The sequence below is a fragment of the Cylas formicarius genome, unplaced genomic scaffold (assembly GCF_029955315.1).
Source record: "Cylas formicarius isolate icCylForm1 unplaced genomic scaffold, icCylForm1.1 PGA_scaffold_7__23_contigs__length_41026272, whole genome shotgun sequence".
Taxonomy (NCBI): Eukaryota; Metazoa; Arthropoda; class Insecta; order Coleoptera; family Brentidae; genus Cylas; species Cylas formicarius.
In genome coordinates this window covers 35,033,747-35,058,620 of record NW_026844352.1, presented here as the reverse complement: position 1 = coordinate 35,058,620, position 24,874 = coordinate 35,033,747, and the positions used below count along the sequence as shown (strand labels likewise).

The window sequence follows — 24,874 nt, the reverse complement described above, 5'->3', positions numbered from 1 at the left end:
TGGATGTTAATTTTTCAAAGAAACTTCAACAGGCTACTGTAATGCTTTTTATAAAACTTCTGGATTCCTCCTGCATCGGTTTTTGCTTTGTCGAAATTGCTGACGTTTCGGCTAAGCAGAAACCGACGCAGAAGGAACCCAGAAGTTTTGTAAAAAGCGAGATGGATGTTTTAATTACATCTGACATAAAATTATTTACCTGTGATACTTCTTCTCACTTCACTTCATATATAAAACACACTGCTTTTGGGCATCAGTAAGTAGAACAGGTACTTAAATTTATTAAAAAAAAACTGTGACAAAATTACAAATTACTTCAAGCATTAGTTCCGGCTTGTGTTTTAAATTGAAGAAAAACATATTACATTTTCTTCTTAATTTTAAGCAAAAGGTGTATACTGCTGCTGGTAAATAAAATCTTTGTGATAGAAAATCTGACTTATTACATTTATTATCGTAGTGGTTTGGCGCAAATAATATTCATTAAAACGCCTTACCTTAACAAAGACACTGCAACCAAAACGAAAATAATAATCTATAAAAATGAACAAAATTTAAGCACCCACAAAACACAGCTACGAAACGTATGCAATTAGAACGATTTCATCCACGCCAATAGCGGCCGCATCTTCGAACGACAGCTGATCCATCCGTCTTGTGCGCATCTGACTTCACCGAGCTCTTCTCGGTTGAGACGGACTTTACAATCTGTCCCACATTCGTTTCTCGACACAGGGATCGCCGCTCCTATTATACCTACAGCAAAGTACATGTAGAATGTTTTAGAGGAAGCTTAGTGCATTTGCTTTAATAAATGGCATCCTAGATCGCCTGACCTTTCGCCCTTGGATTTCTTCCTCTGCGGGCACACATATGAGGTGTACGAATTTGTTGATCCACTCGAGATTATGGAAACCTTGGAGATAAAGAGTTTTAACCATATTTAGAAATATTAACGGAAATCCTATATTGTATATAAATTATATTATGCAACATACTTTTTTTAAGACCGTTAGTTTTTGGGTAGATGTGTCCACGATGTAACGAAACTGGTGTGGTAAAGTGTTCATGTTCTAATGAAAATTTATTGCATTTATGCACTTTTATCAAAATCTTCTGTGCACTTGTAACTTGGCGGATGCCGGCTATCAAAGCCAATAAAACTTGTAACACGTGTAATCTTGGCTGTGATATACAATCTATTCTCGGCGACAATTTTAAGAGAAGTGTACTTAGTATCATTTCGTATTTCGTTGCAAATACGATACATATCTTTAAATATAGACCCTTCATTTCATTTTTTCGCTCCAAATTATAACAGTACTATTTAGCAACAGCTCCTTGTTTGGTAACGTCGGTGAAATATGTGAATTTGTATTAAGGATGGCCTGAAAGAGGAGTTTAACTGTTTAGTTGTATAACGTTTATCAAATACGCTAAAATTTAGTTTTTTTAGTTTTTTCCCCTCTTGGATTGCTCACCAAGTTATAGTCATTTATAGTATATTTCCATCTTATATGCCCCATTTTCTTATTTATTACTAAGGTCTAAGGTTGACTGTGGTATGTATCTGGGTACATAATACATACATAATAATACATAGCAGTTACCTTTAGCTGTAATCATTACGCAAATCCATTTTTTCAGCGAAAGTTTGGGATAACTAAGTCTCAACAGGCTTCTTCAGATCTTCGTCCATTGTTCCCCAGAATTTACTAATTACTCGATTCGACCTGCCACGTAACTTGCTGGGTCATTTTCATTTTAGGATATTTTATATCTAAAGTTGTTTCTTTAACTGACTTTGAATGTTTCTTTTCCTTGGGTTTAGGTTCATTGACTTAATGTGTGATACCATATTTCAGTGTTTAAATTAAGAACTTTGAAGTTGTTTTAATTATCTCTTTGTTAAGTTGTTTTGATACTTGTCACAAAGTTACGGTATTCGAGAATAACGGAAAGAGTGTGGAGACTATTATTTTTGAAGTGGAACCTTGATTTGTGTTACCTGGCTTTTTCAACGTAAACAACTAACTAGGACCATTTTTATGCGACAACCGAATTAAGTAATCAGCACGGTATACGGGCCGTAATGACCCAAACAAGAAACGTCGGTATAATTTTCAAAAAGCTTCGTCCCGCGGACGTGCTGCGAGACAAAGTAATTTAATTAAACGGATCTGTTTATCAAATGACACAAATTTCGCTAAATCGATTACGCAAGCAAGCGTTTATTTCTCTCGCTCTATCTATTGCTTTCTCTCTCGCCCCCCTACCTCTTCGTCTCTCTTTATTTTCATTTCTCCCTCTGTCGGGCGCGCGACGATCTAGATTGGTTCCAATGGACCAATTTATTCAGCCCAGACACTTAATTTTCATTCGCTAAGACTCTTGTCGTGTTTTTCAATGACCTCAGGTTTTACGGGTGAATGTCGACAGCAGTTCATATAAGCAAAAGATGCGAAACTCATAAAGCTTTCTAGAAATAGTATTTTGTCGTAAACCTTTTGTCTTTGATTGCGGCCGAATTCAACGTTAACAGTTTTAGGAACGTTACTCATCAACATCCACTGAACCTATTCGCAGTTCAACTAACCAATCGTCGCGAACTAAGGATATTGGACTCGGTCTGGCGCATAAATTGCCTTATGATATAACCCCCACCGCCGGCGTATATAAAGAAAAATAAATAGAAAACCCAACTCCCCGTGGGAATTCTCGTTTAAAGAGGAAATAGAGGGTTCTTTAATTTCCTAATGCTCTCTCGGGGAGAATGGGGTAAGAATTTGCGCAAATTCGGTTCGACTTGTTCTGTCTCACGCCATTAAATCCTATTTTCGCGAGGAAGTTCACATTTACCGCGGTAAATTGTGTTTTTGCTGACGTTTTCGACACTCGCACCGGAGCAACAAAATTTGAAATATGTTAATATCGACGCGGAGAAATTTATACCTGAAAATACTTCTTTTTTTGGTCATAGTTGTCATGGGTGAAACGTTACCTAAGAATTTACTAGCATTAAAGGATGAAATTTATGGCAATAATTGCTGGTATTTATCCTGATTTTGTGTCTTAAATTATACTAATAAACAATTTGGTCCTAGTTCATTCCGTTTCGCTAAAGTTTACCTCGAGGAAGTTAATAACACTTTGATTAGTATTAAAACCAACGTTCAGTGCTCAGAAAATATTGATATCAAAATAATTCTTTTAACTACTCCATATTTAGTCGATCATATCGCTTTCCTTGTTAGCAAGTGTCTTTTTCTCGGACTGTTGGAAGCAAGCTGGAATTATACCCGTTCCAAAGAAATATTGTCCAAGTGGCATTAACGACTTTGGACCAATCAGTTTGTCGCCAGCCATATTAAAGGTTGCTTCTTCTTCTGATTCGCTTCACGTTACTGATGAACTGGAAATACTTCGGGATAAAAGACAGAGACATCAAAAAGTAGTTGTAGGAAATACTCATTCAAATGCTATTGCTTTGAAAGGGGGTGTTCCCCAGGGGAGTATGCTGGGACCTCATTTTATACAGCTGACTTCTCTACTTTTCTTACATTTTACAAATCTCATCAATACGCCGATGACACTCAGTTATTTTTTTGTTGCTAGTAAAGGTTTGAATGCTGCTACTAAAATATATTTTTATCTAAAAATAATTTCCGAGGTGTCTGCGGCACACGAATACCGTGTACCCTTATTGAATACCATGCCATTGTTTTGCTATACGGCGTTATTAGACATACTTCGGTAACTTTCGAGAGATCTTTTAGCTATAACGCAGTTAAAATATTTAACGAAATATCTTAGGCCATAACATCACTCCCCACAATAAAGTCCTTCAGAAAATAGTTAATATTGTTTATTAGGACCGACAGTATCGAGCAAAAGCTTACGAGTTTATGATGTGCGTCTATTTCTAGTGGTTGTGTATTTGGTTGACAATTGTAGTGCTATTTTTTTGGTTGTTGTGGTTACACAACGCAATTCGTAAATGTCGCTACTCCATTATTACATGCATTACTCAGTTCAATCAAATCGAATAGAAAGGTGAACGTTGCTGAAACAGGATGCAACCAAATAATTTAAAGGAACACGAAGAACGCTCTGATCTTATCTTTCAACATATCGTCTTTTTTAGGTTTCTAGTACACAATTTTTCTGTTTGTTTCTGGAATATTCTGGTTTCTCTATTCTGTCAGTTCGACTTTCTGTCGGCTTCCTGCAAGCGGCTTTCGCGAGTATGGTTGCTTCTTGTGAATTCACCAAAAAAGCATGTCTTCTGACGTTATCAATGTGCAGATTCCTAAATATTTTGTTTCAGTTGTGAGTCACGTTCCCAGCTAAAATCATACTGAGCGTAGAGGAAAGTCAGTTAGGTATCCTTTAATAACTAAGTAATTTCTATCTGCGTTGCAATTTTCGTTTGTTGTTGAAGGCAATTGCCATTCGCGAAGCTGGATGAATTAAACTTTAGCTGGCAATACAGACATTGCCTGGCGATAATCCCGCATACAAATTAAGTTTAAGGTGCTAAGAGCGGGTTCGTAAAATTGCCGTTTCGGTACACAATGTAGGTTAAAAACAACAACGCCGCTGCGCCAAATTGGAAGTACACGTTTTATGGCATCAACAAGGATAAAACCTTCGACAATAACCGACGACGGAAACGCAGTTGAATCCTTTAAACGGGTCGTCCGTAACTATTGTCGTCTCATAAAATGCCCCACCAAAACATATTTACCGTAAATGCATACGAGGTATATGCTATTAGCGGAAATACGTTATTGACCGTGACATAATGGGAGGGATGAGTCCTTGGGGAACGAACATATAGCGTTTCACGTTCGGCAAATAAGCGTTCGGTGATATTGTGGTTGGTTTTATGACTGAGATAAATAGATTCGATTTTCGCTAGACGTAAACATGTCTCGAGTTGCCCCTGAGTCGATTTTTCGTTAGGATTTTTGCTATGCTCCGTATAACTTCCGTTTAAAATTAAGACGACCTGTATATATTATCAATTTCGATTTCAACTTTTTAACGGTAGCAGAAAAGTAAGTAATCATAATAAAGGAAATAATTTTCATTATGGTATAGTTCAGTGGTTAACAAATTTGTACAACCATTAAAGCGACCCATGAGTCAATCCATAATCAAAATTAAATCGACAGGTAAGTAGCGGGAAACTGCGGTTGGTCCCAGAATCATGTTTCGTATTCTACTAATATTTTCAAGTTGTAGTAAAAAAAGAAGCAATGAGGACGACCCAGTTTCGAATCACAATGCGCTTTGAACTACAACGCTTTCAGAATGCATTAACTTGCTATAAAATTGATAGAATTAATGGCCGAGCGACGAATTTATATTACTTCTTTTACCTTACCTAACCCGGTTCTTAAGGGGGTTTAGCTTTATGTAGGGTATATTCTTTTTAATTTCTATCCTTCTACATCAAATTAAATGAAACGGTCGTCATGTTCCTCGGGCATTACTTCCTCCCTCTTTAATTTTCCTTCCATTTTATATCCACTTACTGTTAAGTACCCTTAAAAGGGAGCAGCGCGACCTCCGATTCTCTTCGAAAGAGAAGGCGAAAACTATCATTAAGCGGACACGACATCTTTTTAACTTGCACTTTTGCCGTTTTGTTCCCTAAGGATTAATGGTCGACCCCGGTTATCGATACCGAAGATTTATCGATATGCTGTTTTAGTCCGATACAAAAAAATAATAATCGCACTCACCTATCTATAGAAATGGCGACTAAATTAAAAATGGAACAAGTTGAGCAGGTTACATCCATTGCGATGTAAAAGTCACAGACGAAGCCCGGCAAGGCCCACGTGCCGTTTACCTGGAACAAAATAATACAATTTTTTTTTACTCACTCTATTTAAATATATGTATGTATGAAATTTATTTATAAGGGTTAGACATATTTCTGTAAAAAATCAAGTTACCTTGGAGAGGTTTATGTTACGAGGGTCCGTTTTTAGAAAATTTAATTTATCTATAAAGGGGAATAATTTAAGGTGAAGTTGTCTTATACGATAAAGCTTTGGTGGGATTGGATTGATATATGATGTATCTCTGTTTGAGTGAGAAAATTCGCTCTTTGACCTTTTGTTTGAATGATTTCTTCAGAAGCTCGGGGAAGCAGATCAACTCAACAACAATTTTTGAATTCGATTTTACCGCTTTTTCTGCTTTAAGAAGTGCTGAGTCTTCCCAAGGGTCCAATTTATTAGAAAATAATGTGTGACTTGATAATTCCAATGAATAAAAAATATGTAAAGGTAATTTTCATTAGTTTAAGTTATATTATGGTGTGCAAATCTAATATTCAATTATCTTAATGGATGGAAATTTTAAGAGACCAATTTTGCGGTCTGTGTCTCACTAAGAGTATGAACTATTTCTACACAAGTCTTTATTCAATTTTTGGTTCTCCCTTCCTCCCTTCCCACCCAAGTTAACGTGACGTAAATTTATTGCCGTCAATAAAAAATACAAGGTTTTTAAAAAAAACGGTGGAATGTACAATAAAATCACTTAAAAAACAGATAAACTCTGGGCTACAATATTCGTAACATGTACAAAAGGATTTACTTTTTGCTTTTGGCACTTTGTTGTAAAACATTATTCCATAGTGGTATTAGACATTTCTCCAAAGGTCACAATTTTAGGTTGCTTATAATATTATTTAATCCCAGCCGAACTTTTGAAACTCTTCACTCAAGGTTAGAATGCCAATCTATTACCAATAAAGATAAATAAGGCACTGACTGAACCTCCTTCACGAGATATCTAAATAGATATGGTAATTTCTATTGATTTTTTTGGCCAAATTCTTCGAGTGTTCAGCCAGATCAGACGATCATCTAAAGGAACACCGATAAGCTTTATTTCAGAATAATTATTGATATCGGGGAAAACAACACATTTTCGGTGTTTTTCTTATTGATTTTTATCCGAAAACCTCTTTCTCCCTCTCTCTTTTTACTATTAAAATGTATGTGTAGGACTTTGTCGTGGTGAAGCCTATACATTCTCGTGAGCGTAGGAAAACAGTCGCTAAACACTTAAATGGCGGTTATCGAGATATTCGAGAAGCGCTCCCCAGAAGCCCCTGAAGTTTCTTCGCCGTTATACCTGTCCTCGCCCCGGGAGAGTGAAAACTTTGATAAATTTGATTTCCCCGGCGCCTTAAACTTGTTTCATTGATTCAGATTAGCGGCGTACTTTGTCGAGGTTTATGCGAGACGTTCTTTTTTTGCCGCGCCTATGCCTTAGGCCGCTTTCACACACACCGGTAAAGCCGATGCCGGTACTGACACCGCCGCCGGTTTCAATATAATTAAATTGATTCTTTCACACGAATTTCGATTCATCAAATTTGCTGTTTCGACAGCAGAAGTCGGTTTCCGATTTGTCGATTTCAATGTTGGATTATACGAATGTGCACAAGATTATTACCTAAAGTTTCGGAATTTAAATTAAGGTAAAATTGTGGTCCGTAACAGAAAATAAGTTTGTACCTCCCTGTATTTAATATTCTTTGGTTTGGTATACTACTTAGTTTAAGTTTATTAGTAATAATTCTTATTTCGTGTGTAATACAGCGTGTGTTGTATCGTGTGCGAATTAGGCAAAGTATGTACGAGTCTAGTGTATCTCAGGAGGCGCTCCCGCCACTGTATATTTAATCCCATTGAACATGTTTGGCACCATCTGAAATGTGCTGTTAAACATATAGAAAAAGCAGAACAATCGTATATCCATATTGCAAATAATATAGAATAAATAATAATTAGAACAGGCGATGATAGCAATAGTGATACTGATATATTATGTGAATAATTTTAAGTAATTTAAGTAGCTTGGCCGTGTCTTTCCTTAATTCGTATCAGTTAGTCACTTTCTTATATCTATGAACGGACTTTACCCAAAATCGCCTCTGGGGTTTTCTCTTTTAATATTTCCTTCTTAGGAACAACAACCCAAAAATATATCGTCTAAACGACGTAAAAATATCTACTAAAATTATTTTATGTGAACATCATCGGGTGTGTGAAGGCGGCCTTATACTTACCCTACCTCCGCCGTTGTTACGAGTGTTGAAATTTTTTTTTATGGCCGCCGATAACGATCGATTGCTTTTCCATTGTTTTAACCCGGGCGACGACGAGGAAAAGAAGGAACTTGCTTTTATTGCCAAGTGATTAATCGACATCCCTTAAAGTTTGTAACGGCAAGAGAGGAGTTAGCGAACAATTGCCAATGCTTACGTCAAAGAGGAGGGGATATGCGGCAAATTCGCGACGAAATTGCGAAATCAACTTACGTTTAAGTGGATGTACATGAAAAAACTAACTTTTAATATTCACACAAATATTTTTTCTCTGTCCTCCAATATTTTCGTAAGATTTTCTTATATTTCCCGACGTTTTCTCAAATTCCTCTCTAATGTTTTCCAATAATTGCTCCCTATTAACCAACAGTTAGGGGATAGTTTTGCCTTGTATCCCTTGCAGAGTTTAAAGTTCTTATAGACAAGAGTCCACAATTTGATTTGATGACTGTTTTTTATAAATACCAAAGCTACCCTATTAAATGGTCCGAAAATTGGCTCATCTTCATAGCTGGTTAAGCTTGAGAACAATTTTTCAGTTGTTCGTTTTTAGTACTTTTGATTGTAAAACTTTGAAAATCAAATCAACTTCCTCAGGTCAGCAAAATATTTGGTGCAAGTAGTTAAAATCAATAAATGGGCGTTACTTCTGCAGCTCAGTTCGGCCCTGAACACCTTAACTTTAAAGATTGAACGAACCAATCACGTTGGTGATTATATTCCCAACAATAGAAGGCAAAAGTTGTATGCAACATGGCAGGGCGATAATATTTTATATTATTAACATTAGCTAGTACGGCAGACACCTGCCGCCTCGTCTCGAATAAGGAAAATTATTTCTTTTCTCGCGCATAATGACGCACATCAAGCGAATGATGGCTAATATTTCCCAACAATGAAGAGACGCGCAAAATTGATGTGCTAAAATTGTTATCGATTTGTTAAGAAAGCGTTACACCGGTTTCTTATTCTTCAAATGAATTTTCACGGGACGAAGATTTTCGGTCGTATCAGGACAGAGAGATAGAGGAAGAGAGAGCAGAGGATAGAGAAAGACACAAACGTGTGTTTAATATTTGCACCCTATCACTTTAGTTATTCTCATCGAGCTGCTAAATGGAAGTCAAATTTAACATCTTGGAACGAAGAGAAAGATGCATTTATGAAGATGTTAAATCAACAGTGGATATAGGCTAGGGCAGGCAACAACTATAAGCTTGCGGCACGTTTTAGCATTATATTTTCGTACAAACGAACAGTATATACGAAGTCATTATGTTGTTTTAGTTGTTGTTAGTTCCCAGGTTTTCCTATTTTCTGCTACTACAAATATAATAGTAATTGCAAGGTTGACCGAGCGAGAGCGCCTTCCAATATGTGGCGTAATGCTCTACGCCAATGGTTCTCAACCGCCCTTCCGCGGAACACTGGTGTTCCGCGAAGCTGTCCCAGGTGTTCCGCGAAAATTTTGAATATAATATAATAAGAAACAGCAAATTTTTTTATTACTATAAAATAAATACTACATAGTTTTGTTAATTATTTGAAATTTAGCAAAAATATTCAATATTATTCTAAATTTTCGCGGAACAGTCAATAATATTAACAGTGTAATTATCGAACGACGCAGTTACGTCGTTTGGAGTTACTCCGGGGAATACCACTAAATTTCTAGTGTACTCGATAACGCAGGGAGCGCTACGTAGTGTTGATTTCGTGCTGTTTCTCTTTCTTCGTACGTAAATAACAAAAGCGCAATTTCGATCTGCGGTTCAGCCATAATTTAATATAAATATCGAGTTTTCGTGAGTGTGTTTTTTATTGTATATATATATTTTATATTGTTGGAAATTGGTAAGATGAAATGCAAGTTGTGTAGTTTTAACAGTATTCTTATCTTTTTTAGTTGCTTATTTTAGCATTTATACAAGACTTTTAAATCTGAAATATGGACAAATTTTTGAAAAGAAAGACTGAAAGTGAGGTTAATGTTGGGGCGAGTACAAGCAGGTCTTCTTCAATTGAAGGAGATATGCAAGGCAACAAAAATGTCGAAAATAAACGTAAAAAGATATCCGAATCAGTTCGGCATTATTCGGAAGAATATCTGAAGTTTGGTTTTACATGGAGCGGTAGTCAAGATGTTCCTATTCCGAGATGTATTGTTTGTGGTGAAAAATTGGCTAACAGTGCAATGGTCCCAGCTAAGTTACAGCGACACCTTTCAACAAAACATTCTTGTCTAACTTCGAAAGGTAAAGATTATTTCGAAAGATTGCTGAAAAATCAAGAAGTGCAAGCAACATGCTTTCGAAAGACCGTTACAATTTCGGATAAAGCGCAAATCGCTTCTTATAAAAACAACAAACAACTTTGTAACACCATGGAATCCAAATATGAATGTTTGCTTTTGCACTCTGAAGTGAGGTGGCTCTCAAGAGGAAAAGTGCTAACCCGAGTTCATGAGTTGAAACAGGAATTGCTAGTTTTTTTTAGACAAGAGGGTAATGATGTATACGTAAAATATTTGGAAAATGATGCATGGTGTACTAAGCTAGCATATTTAGCCGATATCTTCAGCTACTTAAATTCAGTCAATACATCTCTTCAAGGAAAAAATGAAAATATTCTGACATCCACAGACAAATTGCTAGCTTTCCAGAAAAAGCTTTTGCTTTGGAAAAATCGTATTGCTCAAAATCGCAAATTTGATATGTTTCCGTTATTAGCAACGGAAAATATTGTTAACATTAACGAAATGATTTCAAATGTGGCAGAGCATTTGTCAATATTGCAAGACAAAATAACTCATTACTTTCCATCTCTTAATATTGAAGACTTTGATTGGGCGCGAAATCCATTTGGTGAGTTTGATATAATGAACCAAGATTTTTCTATTCAGGAAGCAGATGAGTTTATTAATATATCAACGGATCGAACGTTACAACTAAAATTCAAAGAAGAAGGAGTGGAAAGGTTTTGGATTTCCATCGAGAATGAACATCCATTTATTGCAAAACGAGCGTTGAATATCTTGTTGCTCTTTTCGACGTCCTATCTGTGCGAACTTGGATTTTCAACTCTAACAAATATTAAAAGCAAAAAAAGAGAAAGACTTACCAATTTAGAAGAAGAAATGAGAGTAGCGCTCTCTTACATAAGACCCAACCTTGAGGAAATTTGTAAAGGTCGTCAAGCGCAAATTTCTCATTAAAATAAGTTACCATGTAATATATATCTTTATTTCAATTAAATATTAATCTTCCAATTATTTTGTGTGATTTACATTAGATTTACAAATTTTATGATAATGGTGTTCCGCCAAAATCGAGACCACTTAAAAGTGTTCCGTGATCCCAAAAAGGTTGAGAGCCACTGCTCTACGCGATCCTGATATTTTGAAATACTCTCTAAGCAGATCCTCCTTCGACATCCATTTAATTAAGCGAGGCAGTTAAACGATCCAACGCAGCCTTCACTATCGGCGTTTAGACAAAACCCTGTCACTTAACCTCGACAACTTTATTGGCTCTATCAGCTCTCGTGTATGTTGTATTAAACTCATTTTTGTCGCGTTTTAGGATTTTTGCATAAAGGTTTAAACCGAAGTCATGTGCCACGAGTACACTCTTAGATTGTATTATACACAAAAATCAGGTTTTGAAAAAGATATTTCATAGGGTGATTTTGTACAAATTTTAAAAAATCGATAAATTTACGAAATTGGAGGTAAATTTATTCTATATATTATTATGGAGACCGTTGTAAGCTTGCAGAGGTAATAAAACGGTAGCGGTACTGTTAAACAAATTAACACACCTTCGTAGCCATGCGCGGTCATATTAACACCGAGCGTCGGCCATAAGCGCGACATAAATCTGCAGAAGTTCGTTCCTGACAACGTACGCTGGTTACAGCGTAATGCACCCCGGTATTAAGCAGATCTATCATTTAAAGTGAATAACCGTGTTTCCTCCATGTCTGCGCCGCTACGCTTGAATTATACGCAGCCTTTTTACTTTAAATGTAGTTATTAAAGAAGTAAAAAAAGTGGGAAGCGTTATCCGAGAGAGCGAAGCTAAAATTCGAGTGGGTAGAAACACTTTTACGTTTTGGTGGGGGGCAGGTTTACTGCCGGCGACGTGGGGATCTGCAAGAAAGATTATCTGTGAAAGCGATTGGATCAATCGGAATTTATTTATTGCCAATTTAGGTTGCATAAGGTACAGAGTACCAAAAAAATCATCCCTATGCAACAAAAAAGTTGTATGTTAACAAACAATTGCTAATCAACAAAAGAGAAAAAGTGCACATAAACTTAACTTAAACTTAAAGCTTCTATTCTAAAAGATATTTTTTTACCCGACGATTAAAACATTCAAATGACATAGCAAACATATCAAAATCTAGGAAAAGACTATGGAAATTAAACACACACGCGATTCTCAATGTTATTGATATATTATAACGAATTGATTATATTTATATTTTTAGTAAAATAAATGCAAAAGCACTTTGCAGTATTTAAGGTAGTTATTTTGGCAGTACTCTTCCAATCGCATAAGATCTTCTTATAGTCCAACGCACTCGTCAGGGCTCCCAATTTTTAAATAAATAACAAACACGTTTTCTATGTTTTACTCTGTTCAACATTATTTTTTATTTAATTTCCGATTAAACTCTTTTTTTTGTATTTTGCTCAATATTGGATTCAATGTTTTTAATGTAATTATCATAATATACGTAGTAAATAAATGACACCTGCAAACCAGTTGCTGTATTCTCATTGCAAAGAATTACATCCAGTTGATAGTGCAAGGAGGGAGTACTTAATAGTGGACTATATGAAAGTTGTTGCACCAGTTGCACTAACCAAATGGGAGGAAATCGTATCTTTCGATTCGATAATAGCATTACAAACAAATGGAGTCGAAATAGGGTACTCACTAACGTCGAGTGGTTGCCGAGATATGAAATATCAATTATATCTAAGTAAGCATTTATGTCCGGATTGTACTGGTTCAAAGAATAGTTTATTCGTAATTTGCATATTAAAATCTCCGGCATAAAGGGCAGAACTCTCCAGTAAAACTTATTCGTGTTTAGCTACATCACCTTAGTGCAAGTATAAGTGGAGTAGGCTTTCTCCACTATTAGATCTAATGGACTAACTATTAGATCATATTATCGATTTGACGTAAGGATTTTCTTGAAAGCTATAAAGCATCCTCCCCCGTCTTTTTTGTAAACGCTGTTTACTGGTCACACCGATACACCAAATAGTTGTTATTGAAAAGCTCGGCGTTGTTTAATCAGGTTTTTGCTCAAAGACCTTGACACATTCTTCTCTAGCATTATAAAAGTAGCATCACTGACGTGAAGTATTCTTTTAACTTACAATTTTAATTTTTTACAATGGCCTCCTTAAATAGAATTTTGTTTTCCATTGTTTACATAAAATTCTTCGGATAATCAATTTATTGACATTCTATACTCTTGTTACATATTCAATTCACTCTTAGCTGTATTGCTAACTTATTCTGCAATTTGATGATTAACATTATTAAGATTTCGATGTTGTTTAAATGTGATGTTGAACCCAATTCATTGAGTTTGAATTCAAGCATTGCTACTTATTGCTTAAGGTTCAAATTCTCGTAAATTACTTTGTCTAGATTGCCCATCCACTCACCTATATTATTAAGTTTTTCTTCGAAGTAGTCAACTACATCCCTCCTCAGTTGCGTTTCTTGTGCTGTAGGCAAGAGTGAGTCTCTAACTGCGACATTTTCATTTCGTTCTGACTGCCCGACAAATTGTACACCATTATATATATATTATATTTTATACGAATTTGTCAAAAACTCAATTTCAGTGACAGCGCGATATGTATAAGGTTGTTCGGAAAGTCATTTCGTTTTTTCCCGTCAGAGGACTTAATTATGTTTTTTCGAAACCAACTTCACACTTAAGCCGCATAACCATTATATGTCTTGAGAGCTGATATTGCAAGGCTTGTGTGTGAAAAAGTTCTATTAATTCTACGCAGTAGTTTTTGGTTGGTGCCCTTTTAAATATGGAGAGCAATAAGCAGCATTTTCGTCATATTTTACTTTTTTACTTCAGAAAAGGTAAATATGCTGTCCTAGCGAGAAAAAAATTGACGGATGTGTATGGAGAAGGCGTGTTAACAGTACGCCAGTGCCAGAACTGGTTTGCAAAATTTTGATCCGGCAATTTTGATGTCGAAGATGCACCACGGTCTGGAAGGCCGGTCGAAGCTGACAAAGATGCGATAAAGGCATTAGTTGATGCAAATCGGCGAATAACCACACGAGAGATCGGTGAGAGATTAAATTTGTCGAATTCGACTGTTTATGGCCATTTGAAAGGCATGGGCTTAACCTCGAAGCTCGATGTGTGGGTGCCCCATGTCCTTACGGAGCGAAATTTGTGTCGTCGCGTTGACGTGTGTGATTCGCTCCTCAAACGTCAAGAAAATGATCCATTTTTGAAGCGGATTATTACTGGGGACGAAAAATGGGTTGTATACAACAATGTTAAACGCAAGAGGTCATGGAGCAGAAAAGATGAACCGGCTCACAGCGTGTCAAAAGCCAACATTCACCAAAAAAAGGTGATGCTCTCCGTTTGGTGGGATGTCAAAGGAATCGTTTTTTTTGAGCTTCTGCCGGACAATACAACGATTAATTCAGAAGTCTATTGTCATCAACTGGACAAATTGAATGATTCACTTAAAGAGAAGAGACCCGAATTAATCAACAGGAAGGGTGTAGTGTTCCACCAGGATAATGCGAGACGTCACCCAAATTTGGTCACTCGCCAAAAACTTTTACAGCTTGAATGGGACGTACTGCAACATCCACCATATTCTCCAGATCTGGCGCCTTCCGACTACTATTTGTTCCGGTCCCTGCAAAATTTTTTGGATGGCAAAACCTTTACCTCAAATGAAGATGTCAAAAACCACCTGAACCAGTTTTTTGCCAGCAAGGACCAAAACTTTTATGAGAGGGGAATTATGTTACTGCCAGGAAGATGGCAAAAGGTGTTGGACCAGAATGGCCAATATATAATTTAATAAAATATTTATTCATTATACGAAAACTGTCTTTCATGTTCCCCAAAAAAAACGAAATGACTTTCCGAACAACCCAATATATGACACAACCACCGACCGACTGACCACAAAGTTTCTCTTTTTCTTTTAGTTCTTAGGACCTTTTCTCTTTATATAAATTTTTGGTTAAATGGTTCAACGAAGCTGTATGGTTTGTACTGACTTTTAACCCTGTTGGAAGTAAAATCCATCTGCTTCACATATTGCCGATAAATTTTGAAAATCACTGATGTTGGATGTTAAAACTGGTTTTATTTTTCGTCTTTGTATTATGTCAAAATAAAAAAAATGATTTAATAGAGTACCCATGTATTGTTTGAAAACGAAAATCTTAATCACCTGTCCGCATATACAACTACCCCGCACCTGACACCACGATTTTATTTTTCTTTTTATGTGTGACAATTCTCGTTGCTTTTTATATCGATTTCTACGCAAACTTTAACGGACGTGTTAAAAGATTTAATTTTTTTTGGCCTCAACCAACGGATATCGAACACTAATTTTAGCGATGTTCAGTATTTGTCATTTCTCAGACGATTTATTAATAAATAAGAACTAAAAGTTCAGATTTTCACGAAATTATATATTTTTACATGACAATTGTTTCGACAACACCGTGTCGATATCAAACTACAGAAAGCAGGGTATTTATTACGATTTATTCAGTAGAATTAATTTACGGAGATCTATCGATGATGTACGATAATTTATCGAAGACTTATGTCTCTGAAATAGATGGTACCTCATTTTTTTCTTTCCGTTTCGCCAGTTGGATGTTTCATCGGACATCGGTTATCGAATGACAATGGAAAATCCCGCCGCGATCGTCATCCCCGGTCATGAACCGCATATAATCCACGTCCACATCCATTAATTGTCAATTGTGTGTGTTTGGATCTTGCAATTCGTGTCGTTGCATAGTTTATAACATGCATACACGCATCTATGTATCGGGACAATCATTTGCGTAATCACGTATTTCCGTTCGTTCAAAGGTCCGCACTGATGAAGCCCATAAGGCCCGCGCATAATCCATATTCCAAATTCGATGAGCGAAAGAGTTCGCCACGAATGCGTCGTACTAATTATAAGACCATGGAAATTAGGTCGTGGAATGAGGGACGCTTTGATGTCTGTGAAAGCGGCCACAATACGAATTTACTTTTTCGTCAGCCGCTGCATTGCCGCAACCTTTGCGTAGACTAATTGCATTTGAATTTTAAAATAAGCCACACTACTGCTCAGCTGATGTTATCTAACCTGTTAGAGTGTTAATTAAGCCGCTATGGTAAAAAAATCCCTCTCTTGGATGGCAGCAATCGCAAACCATAACATCAAAAGTGGTTTTGACCCTTATTGGCTACTGCAAATGGCTTAGCAAGGAAACTAATAATAAATTATGGAATTATTATGGATAGACATCTAAGAATACGATTGATTCGAAGGAGAAAACACCGTGCAATTTATTTCAGTTTAAACAACGGATGCATAGGTAGGTGTTATTTTTTTAGTACAATTATATAATTATGAATTTGGTACTTAACGTAGAACTTGAAGCCAGAGGATTATAGTCAAGGTATTTTAGTGGAATTCGGATATTTCGGGGAATTTCGAAAAATCATGAGGAATTTCCAAGATTCAATCAAATAATCAACGCTGAAATTTTGGGAAAAAATACCTCTGGTTTTTATTGTAACACGAACCTACATTAAGTTTTCGAGGCTCACTTGCTATCCCAATGCATCAAAGAAAAAAAATGTAAAACTGCAAAGTTTGAAGAAATATTTGGGTATATTTTGGAAAACTGAGGGGTGTTTGGTCCTTTAGAGCAAGTTTGAAGGAATATTGGAGAAATGTCGTCTGTATAATTTTTCAGAAAATTTACAAATTTATCAAATTAGATAAAATTTTTAACATATTTTTGAAAATATATTCATTAATAATCATAATGATATTAAGAAACTTTAACACAATTCGTAATCCGACTCCTAAAATATGGCCGGTGACGGTGACCTGCTGAATCAGATCCACCCCGATCAAATATAAAACGCGCATCGGGTAAACCTAATCAACAAAAGAGAACCTATAGTGCACTTAAACTTAACTTAAACTTAAAGCTTCTATTTTAAAAGATATTTTTTTACCCGACGATTAAAACATTCAAATGACATAGCAAACATATCAAAATCTAGGAAAAGACTATGGAAATTAAACACACACACGATTCTCAATGTTATTGATATAGTATAAGGAATTGATTATATTTATATTTTTAGTAAAATAAATACAAAAGCACTTTGCAGTATTTAAGGTAGTTATTTTGGCAGTACTCTTCCAATCGCATAAGATCTTCTTATAGTCCAACGCACTCGTCAGGGCTCCCAATTTTTAAATAAATAACAAAAAAGTTTTCTATGTTTTACTCTGTTTAACATTATTTTTCCTTTTATTTCCGATTAAACTCTTTTTTTTTTGTATTTTGCTCAATATTGGATTCAATGTTTTTAATGTAATTATCATAATATACGTAGTAAATAAATGACACCTGCAAACCAGTTGCTGCATTCTCATTGCAAAGAATTACATCCAGTTGATAATGCAAGGATGGAGTACTTAATAGTGGAGTATATGAAAGTTGTTGCACCAGTTGCACTAACCAAATGGGAGGAAATCGTATCTTTCGATTCGATAATAGCATTACAAACAAATGGAGTCGAAATAGGGTACTCACCAACGTCGAGTGGTTGCCGAGATATGAAATATCAATTATATCTAAGTAAGCATTTATGTCCGGATTGTACTGGTTCCAAGAATAGTTTATTCGTAATTTGCATATTAAAATCTCCGGCATAAAGGGCAGAACTCTCCAGTAAAACTTCTTCGGGAATTTCGAAAAATCATGAGGAATTTCCAAGATTCAATCAAATAATCAACGCTGAAATTTTGGGAAAAAAATACCTCTGTTTTTATTGTAACACGAACCTACATTAAGTTTTCGAGGCTCACTTGCTATCCCAATGCATCAAAGAAAAAAAACGTAAAACTGCAAAGTTTGAAGAAATATTTGGGTATGTTTTGGAAAACTGAGGGGTGTTTGGTCCTTTAGAGGAAGTTTGAAGGAATATTGGAGAAATGTCGTCTGTATAATTTTTCAGAAAATTTACAAATTAATCAAATTAGATAAAATTTTTAACATATTTTTGAAAATATATTCATTAATAATCATAATGATATTAAGAAACTTTAACACAATTCGTAATCCGACTCCTAAAATATGGCCGGTGACGGTGACCTGCTGAATCAGATCCACCCCGATCAAATATAAAACGCGCATCGGGTAAATCTGCGTAGCGAGGTTCTTTTAATCTTACGTGGCTTATTTCGATGCAAAACGCGAAACCCAGAAACAAAAATGCGGATATATCATTTGCGGACCGCCTAAAATATCGCGTGGGCCGAAACAAGCGGAAGCGTCATCAATAGCGAGCAAAAGGGTAGTTTATATGCTAATAAATTCCATATACGACACTTCTACCGCCCGAGAAGCCCTTCCGAATCAAATTTATGCAAATATTTTAAAGTATAAAATAAATTTATTTATGCAGGTACACGCCGGTCCGAGTGAGAAAGTTTCTGCCTGCGAACGGAACCTATATCGCGATATATTTGTGAAACCCCATAAATTTTAATAAAGTTTTGGTTATTTCCGAGGAAATTGGGATGTGGAGACCTGTAAAATAATTACTGTAAGTCATTTGATTTGAAGTAATTATTTTATATATTAATACCAAGGTCCACACCTCAAAAGTTAATAATCGCCCTTTATGAAACCACCAAAAAGGCATGTTTATTGCTGTATCTGAGTACCTAAAAGAGCAAAGCCACGCATCAATTATTATTAAATTTTAGAAAAAGTTCTTCTTTGCTACACTTGATTAACAGGATCATTCGACCTTGGCAACAACGCCTTACTTTCGCGTGACATGTAACAAATATTGAGTGATATAAAGGCAACGGTATTTTTTCCCTAGCGGTAGACATGAGAAACATAAAAAATATTGCCATCAAGTTCTCATGGTCGATGATTCTTAAAAGATATTTTCTCTCAAACTGCGGCTATTAGTTGCCGAGATATGGACCCTTATGATGGAACATTTCCGTTATGGGAAGGGCGCATATTCTTATGACGGCTGGTAATTTGCTTTTGTTTTTTGCGTAAGTATATGCGCAGCATGCCGTTAGGATTTTACCAGTACTGTTAATAGTTTCTTCTGTATTGTCACTGAACCTAAATCTCTACATGAACTTTATATCTTTCACATTGTTTTTCTACTCCCCTCTGTAAAATACCTAATTATATTCCGATCTAGTGTCATTTTATGGCGTCAGTTTCGCTTCCCACCCGATCGGACATTTCCGGGATATTGCCGCACGCGTTTGGGAGCAATCGGATGTTTCCGTAGATTTGTAATTGTATTCGTGTTGTTTTGGAAAAATGTACTCAAAAACTAAAGGTCGTAGGAAAAGTATACCATGCAGCGCGTTTGATATAATATCAAGTTTAAAGACAAGGCGGTAATAGTATATTATACAAATGTGGCATGTGAATCACGAGTTTACTTGGCATGAGCGAAGCAAGTGTTTAATAAACGAGTGATTTAAAAAGTTTACCAAGGGGGCTCGGATGCATGGGACAAGAAACTAACGTGTAAAAGTGACGCTTTCCGCACGCTAAATCAGTGTATAATTAGGTATTTTACAGAAGGGAATAGAAAATAGTATATTATGCAACAAGTGCGGTAAACGGCATTTGACTCGCGAGTTTATGTGACACGAGCGGAGCGAGTGTTTAATAAACGAGCGACTTAATAAGTTTACCGAACGTGTTGCATACTATACTTTTTCTATGACCGTTAGTTTTTGATACATTTTCGCAAAACACCACATTTACTGACATGACCATCAGAATTGACAAACGTCAGAATGCAAGGCGTGGGAAATATCTCCGAAAATTCCGGAAATGTCCGAACTGGCTCGGATTCGTGGGAAACGAATCTGACGTGGTAAAGTGACGTTCCCGCGCGCTAGATCGGTGTGTAATTAGGTATTTTATAGACAGAAGTAGAAAAATATAATTCATCCTCTAGTTAGATCTAGTCAGTTAAAAGAAGTGTTCTTTCTCTTAAATAACTCTTTACCTCGCATATTGGCTGCAAAATTTAACACAAGAAATATCTTGGTCCAAACTATATATACTCGTGGTACAGCCGGAAACTGCAAACAGTGTCGATAAAACTCTCGGGTCGGAAAAACAGTTTGCGGCCATGCTGCCAAAATAAATTTAGATATATTTGCGCAACGGGATTTCGAATGGTCGCTTATCGGATTAACATTTTTAGTTCCGACTCATCGCGAGTTATTTAGTTACGCAGTTTAAACGGTACAAAGGCTTTGTGCTTGTTTGCTTATTTGCTGGACCTGGTGGTGCCGTATGCGCAGCAAATTTGAAACGGAAGTCCATTTAGATAACGCCCGACGAATGTGGCTATTATTATACCGCTCCGATGTGATAATATCAATTATTATAATTATCGATATTTCTTTTGTGGTGTGGCTGGATCATACACGCGTATAGAGATATTCAAGTTGGGCTTGTTATAAAAACTAGGAGGGTTTAAATGCGGTACATGTTATAGTACTGAAGTATCATACAGAGTGGCTCAAAGATGTGCATTTGTTACTAAATTTAACAGTCAATAGAAAAAAGAAAGGAAAATATTCGGGTGTGCTAAGGAGCATCTAGTTTCTTGACCGGTGTACGTGTAAAATTTCCTTTTAACAGAAGTTCAATAAAATTCCCTCGTTGCCTGTAAATAGTACATCCCAAAATAAAACCTATACCTTTTTGAACGTTGCTATTGATACGCACACAGTAAAAAACGTAAGAATCAAAATTTTTGGATTGAATTAAAAATGCCCGACTTGCATGGACAAAATGTGGATTGATGATGATGGGTAGGGAGCAACTGCGTTGCACGCTCTCAATCGACAGGACCCCGAGTGGTGAGGCTTAAGCCATTTACTTATGCTTCTCATATAGAGATGGCGATAAGTTGCTGAATTTCAATAAGTTCTTTTTGCAAACCACAACAGAATACAAAAATTAGCAGGAAGATTTAGTTTTTACGTATATTTGGCCCATCGTAACGTAAAACGATTATCACCATTAGAGTTTCCAAAAAATCATAAAATTACTGGTCATTATGTAGTTGATGAAGTAGGAAACCTCCCAAAAAGCTCCAACTTCACAACACTATCGTTCAAACGAGTGCCACTTTTGAACTACCTCGGTGTCCAAATAACGAACATCAATGAAGAAGTCAGACTGCAAACTATTAAGGCATCTGGTGGGTAAGAAAAAGATGGACAAAATGTAGATATCCAAGAAAGAGGTGGAAGGAAGCTCTGGATTAAGCAAGTCCTAGACCTATTAATAATGGCAATAATAAGTGTTTGGAGAAAGAAAAAAAAAAGAAAGGAACTCATCAACAGAAGAGTACAATTTTTATTTCATATTCCTCTTAAAATGTCTTCTAATTTTTTAAAATTTCCTTTTTCATTCTTTCTCCAACCGTAATGACAGGTAAGTATTTATTTTACGTTAAAGTTTTTCTGGGAAAATTCTGTTTACTCAATTGACTGGGTTGAGAAATCCATATTCAGAAACTAATAAAAATCTAAGCTGAACCTTCAATTTTTTGAAATATATTTATTTGTTTAATATTATTTACTCATTTATTTTTATTAAAGGTATTTTTTCCAGTAAAGTTTTAAAAATATATATATTCTTTTGACTGAGTTCGACTAGCTTTATATCCTGGCTGATCTATAATCTACGTTTCCGTTGACGATAATTTCTTTTATGTTATCGACACATGCCGGTTTAGAGGTTTTGTTTTCAAAACCTCAACACTGTATGCGAAATGACGTCCATAAGGAAAAACAAAAATCATCAACTATAACTTCCAAATATCGCAAAACGGTGGTGTCAATGAATTACGAAAGGGTTTTTAGAAATTATCTATTTGCTTTAAGTGTAATTCAAATTTTTAACAACAACAACCGAACTTTGTTGGGCAATATTTTGCACATGCAAAAATCTAAGACTAGACTCTCATTGGTAAAGAAAAAAGTTTTTGTGCTTTTTTTGTAGCCCTGATAGTGACTTAGTTCGGAGTAGAAACATTCTCTTTGCCTTAAAGAAAAGAAAAAACTTGCTCAAGGAAGTTGTGATCTGTTTTTGTCATAAATCGTACGGATAGTAGACAGCAGGGACGTAGTATTCTGACAGCTATTTTTGAATCTCTTGGGATCGCCCTTACGATTCTGCACGTGCCCCATATTATTGTCGCGTGTAATATCGAAAACGTCCGCAAGACTAAAATGATTAGTTTAATCTTTAATAAAGGCGGAATTATGAAGCGAGGGATTAAAAGTTAGTTCAGAACTTAAATCGTATTTAATTTAACATTACGAGGCTTTGTGGGATAATTACGTATGCCCCAGATTAAGATTAACTCTTGGATTTCGTGCTGCGTCCGTGTTTCAGCTTAGCTCGTTAGTTTTTTGATTTTTTTGCCAAGCTTTATACTGTCATATTTTATTACTAAGAGACATTACGCCACCGAAACAGCTTTCAAAACTTTACAAAGCCATTCTAACGGTAACAAAATATACGGCTTCATAGAAGTAACAAAATTATAATTAAAATTACCGTTGTTAAACCAATTAAACACGCTAATGATTTAAAAATATAACCGTCATCCGGAGAAAACATTGCACAGAAAATAAGTTGGACGAAGCGTTATTTTCCAGCCTCGGTAAGCGGTCATGAGCGAAATTAAATCGGTTGAAAACAAATATTGGAGTTCGTCTTTGATCTCGTACAACTTTCAAAACTTTTATGTCGTCTTCTTCGCTTTGAACGTAGTGGCGATTTTAATAAAGTACTCTTTAGAATGCAATAAATCGGTCCAACTTTTAGATCATAAGAGGAACCGACTAATTAAAGTATAATTGAATTGGCTTTGTTGCCGTTAGAACCCGAGGTTTTTTCTATCCTTTGGAGTGTTATAAACTAAAATGTTTCTTGGGCTGAAAACTACGCCGCAGTTTTTAATATTTTTTTTCGTAAAACATTCTCTCTGTGCCTCTGAATGCAGCGCCTGGGCCATAAAGGACAGGTAAAGTCTGTTCATAGATATAAGAAAGTGACTAACTGATACATTGTTACGATGAATGGCAGATTTCAGTTGGTGCCAAACATGTCCAATGGTATTAAATATACAATGGTAAGGTGGAAGCCTTAAAACTGTATGCTCCAGATTTTCTTCATAATTATCACAGACGTATTCCTTTACTTTTAATTTAAATTTATTTTTATTTAGCCGGATTGGCGAGGTTGCTAAAACAAATACCACCGTATAACTTATGGGGCTTATAGAATTATGATTTATTTGACATAAATTGACAACTCTCTGTCTAAGAAATCAGTAGGCCAAAGAAATCAGTAGGTCAAATTCAGGTCATAATCTCGTCACTTGCCAGAAAATGACGTCATTTTGACGATCCTCTGCGACATGGGCATTGTTGTTATTGCATGACCTCGTGTTCGTTCGCCCTAAGCGCCAATTATTTTTTTTAATGAGCATCGAAAAACAAGCCAATAAATTGGCAATTATAAAACTTCTTTGATACCTGGCAATATCAATCAGAATTGTTTTTTTTAGTAAATAAAGCACCGTAAAAACTTAAATAACCCTAAGCAAAGTTTAGCGGAAATCTAAACCGTCGGGTTTACTATAACCGTATAAGCCCGTTCCGTCGCATCGGTTTATTTCGTCCACGTCACAGAAGTTTTTTCATGTAAAACGGGAACCTTGCCGACGAGTTTCGGCTTTTGAAGACGCGCCCCGCCGCACGTTCTTGTCGAGACAAAATCTCCCACAGGCGCACTACATGTCACACACAAAAATTTCTACCATTTTGTTGTCTATTATTAAATTTCCTTGCTTCGCTGTTGACGCGGATGGAATTGGAGCCCCAGTATTAAATTAAATCCGAGATTTTATATGCCCAACGTTACGAGTATTTCTGTCCTCTATTCAGAGATTCACTCGTAAATTACAGGATATCAATTCAATAACTAAAAACAAATAAATTAATAAAAAATAATTAAAATATCAATGCGATGCAGCACCCCATAGAATAGCCGTGTATTGTGGGTTGCCCACACACCACGAGAATCAAACGGAGAGGTTTTATCGCATGTCACTTTGAAAACAACAAAATGTCGAATTGCGGTTACGGAAACCAAATTTTGTCGACGGCAACAGAAGATTAACAATTTTGTGACGCTTTTTCAGGCAGTTATGCCGCGGATTTCCACATGGACACCGATATTCAATTAAATCGCATTGGCACGCAAAAAATCCGTATTAAAATACAAATTGAAATTTAAGCGTAACTGATTTTCCAATTAACGGGGCCCGGAGTTTTGAGCGTACACTCGCGCCCGAAAAATGTATGTAAAT

At 36.0% G+C, this 24,874-nt stretch overlaps 1 protein-coding gene across 1 annotated transcript in view; it reads right to left on the bottom strand.

Moving 5' to 3' along the window:
* LOC132705431 (dopamine D2-like receptor) overlaps positions 1 to 24,874 on the bottom strand; it is a gene marked incomplete at its 5' end in the record, with an annotated part of 86,470 nt that overhangs the window by 39,101 nt on the left and 22,495 nt on the right. Inside the window, one exon of the mRNA XM_060676016.1 lies at positions 5,751 to 5,860. Coding sequence (XP_060531999.1) covers positions 5,751 to 5,860 — 110 coding nt within the window. The remainder of the gene's footprint in view (positions 1 to 5,750; positions 5,861 to 24,874) is intronic.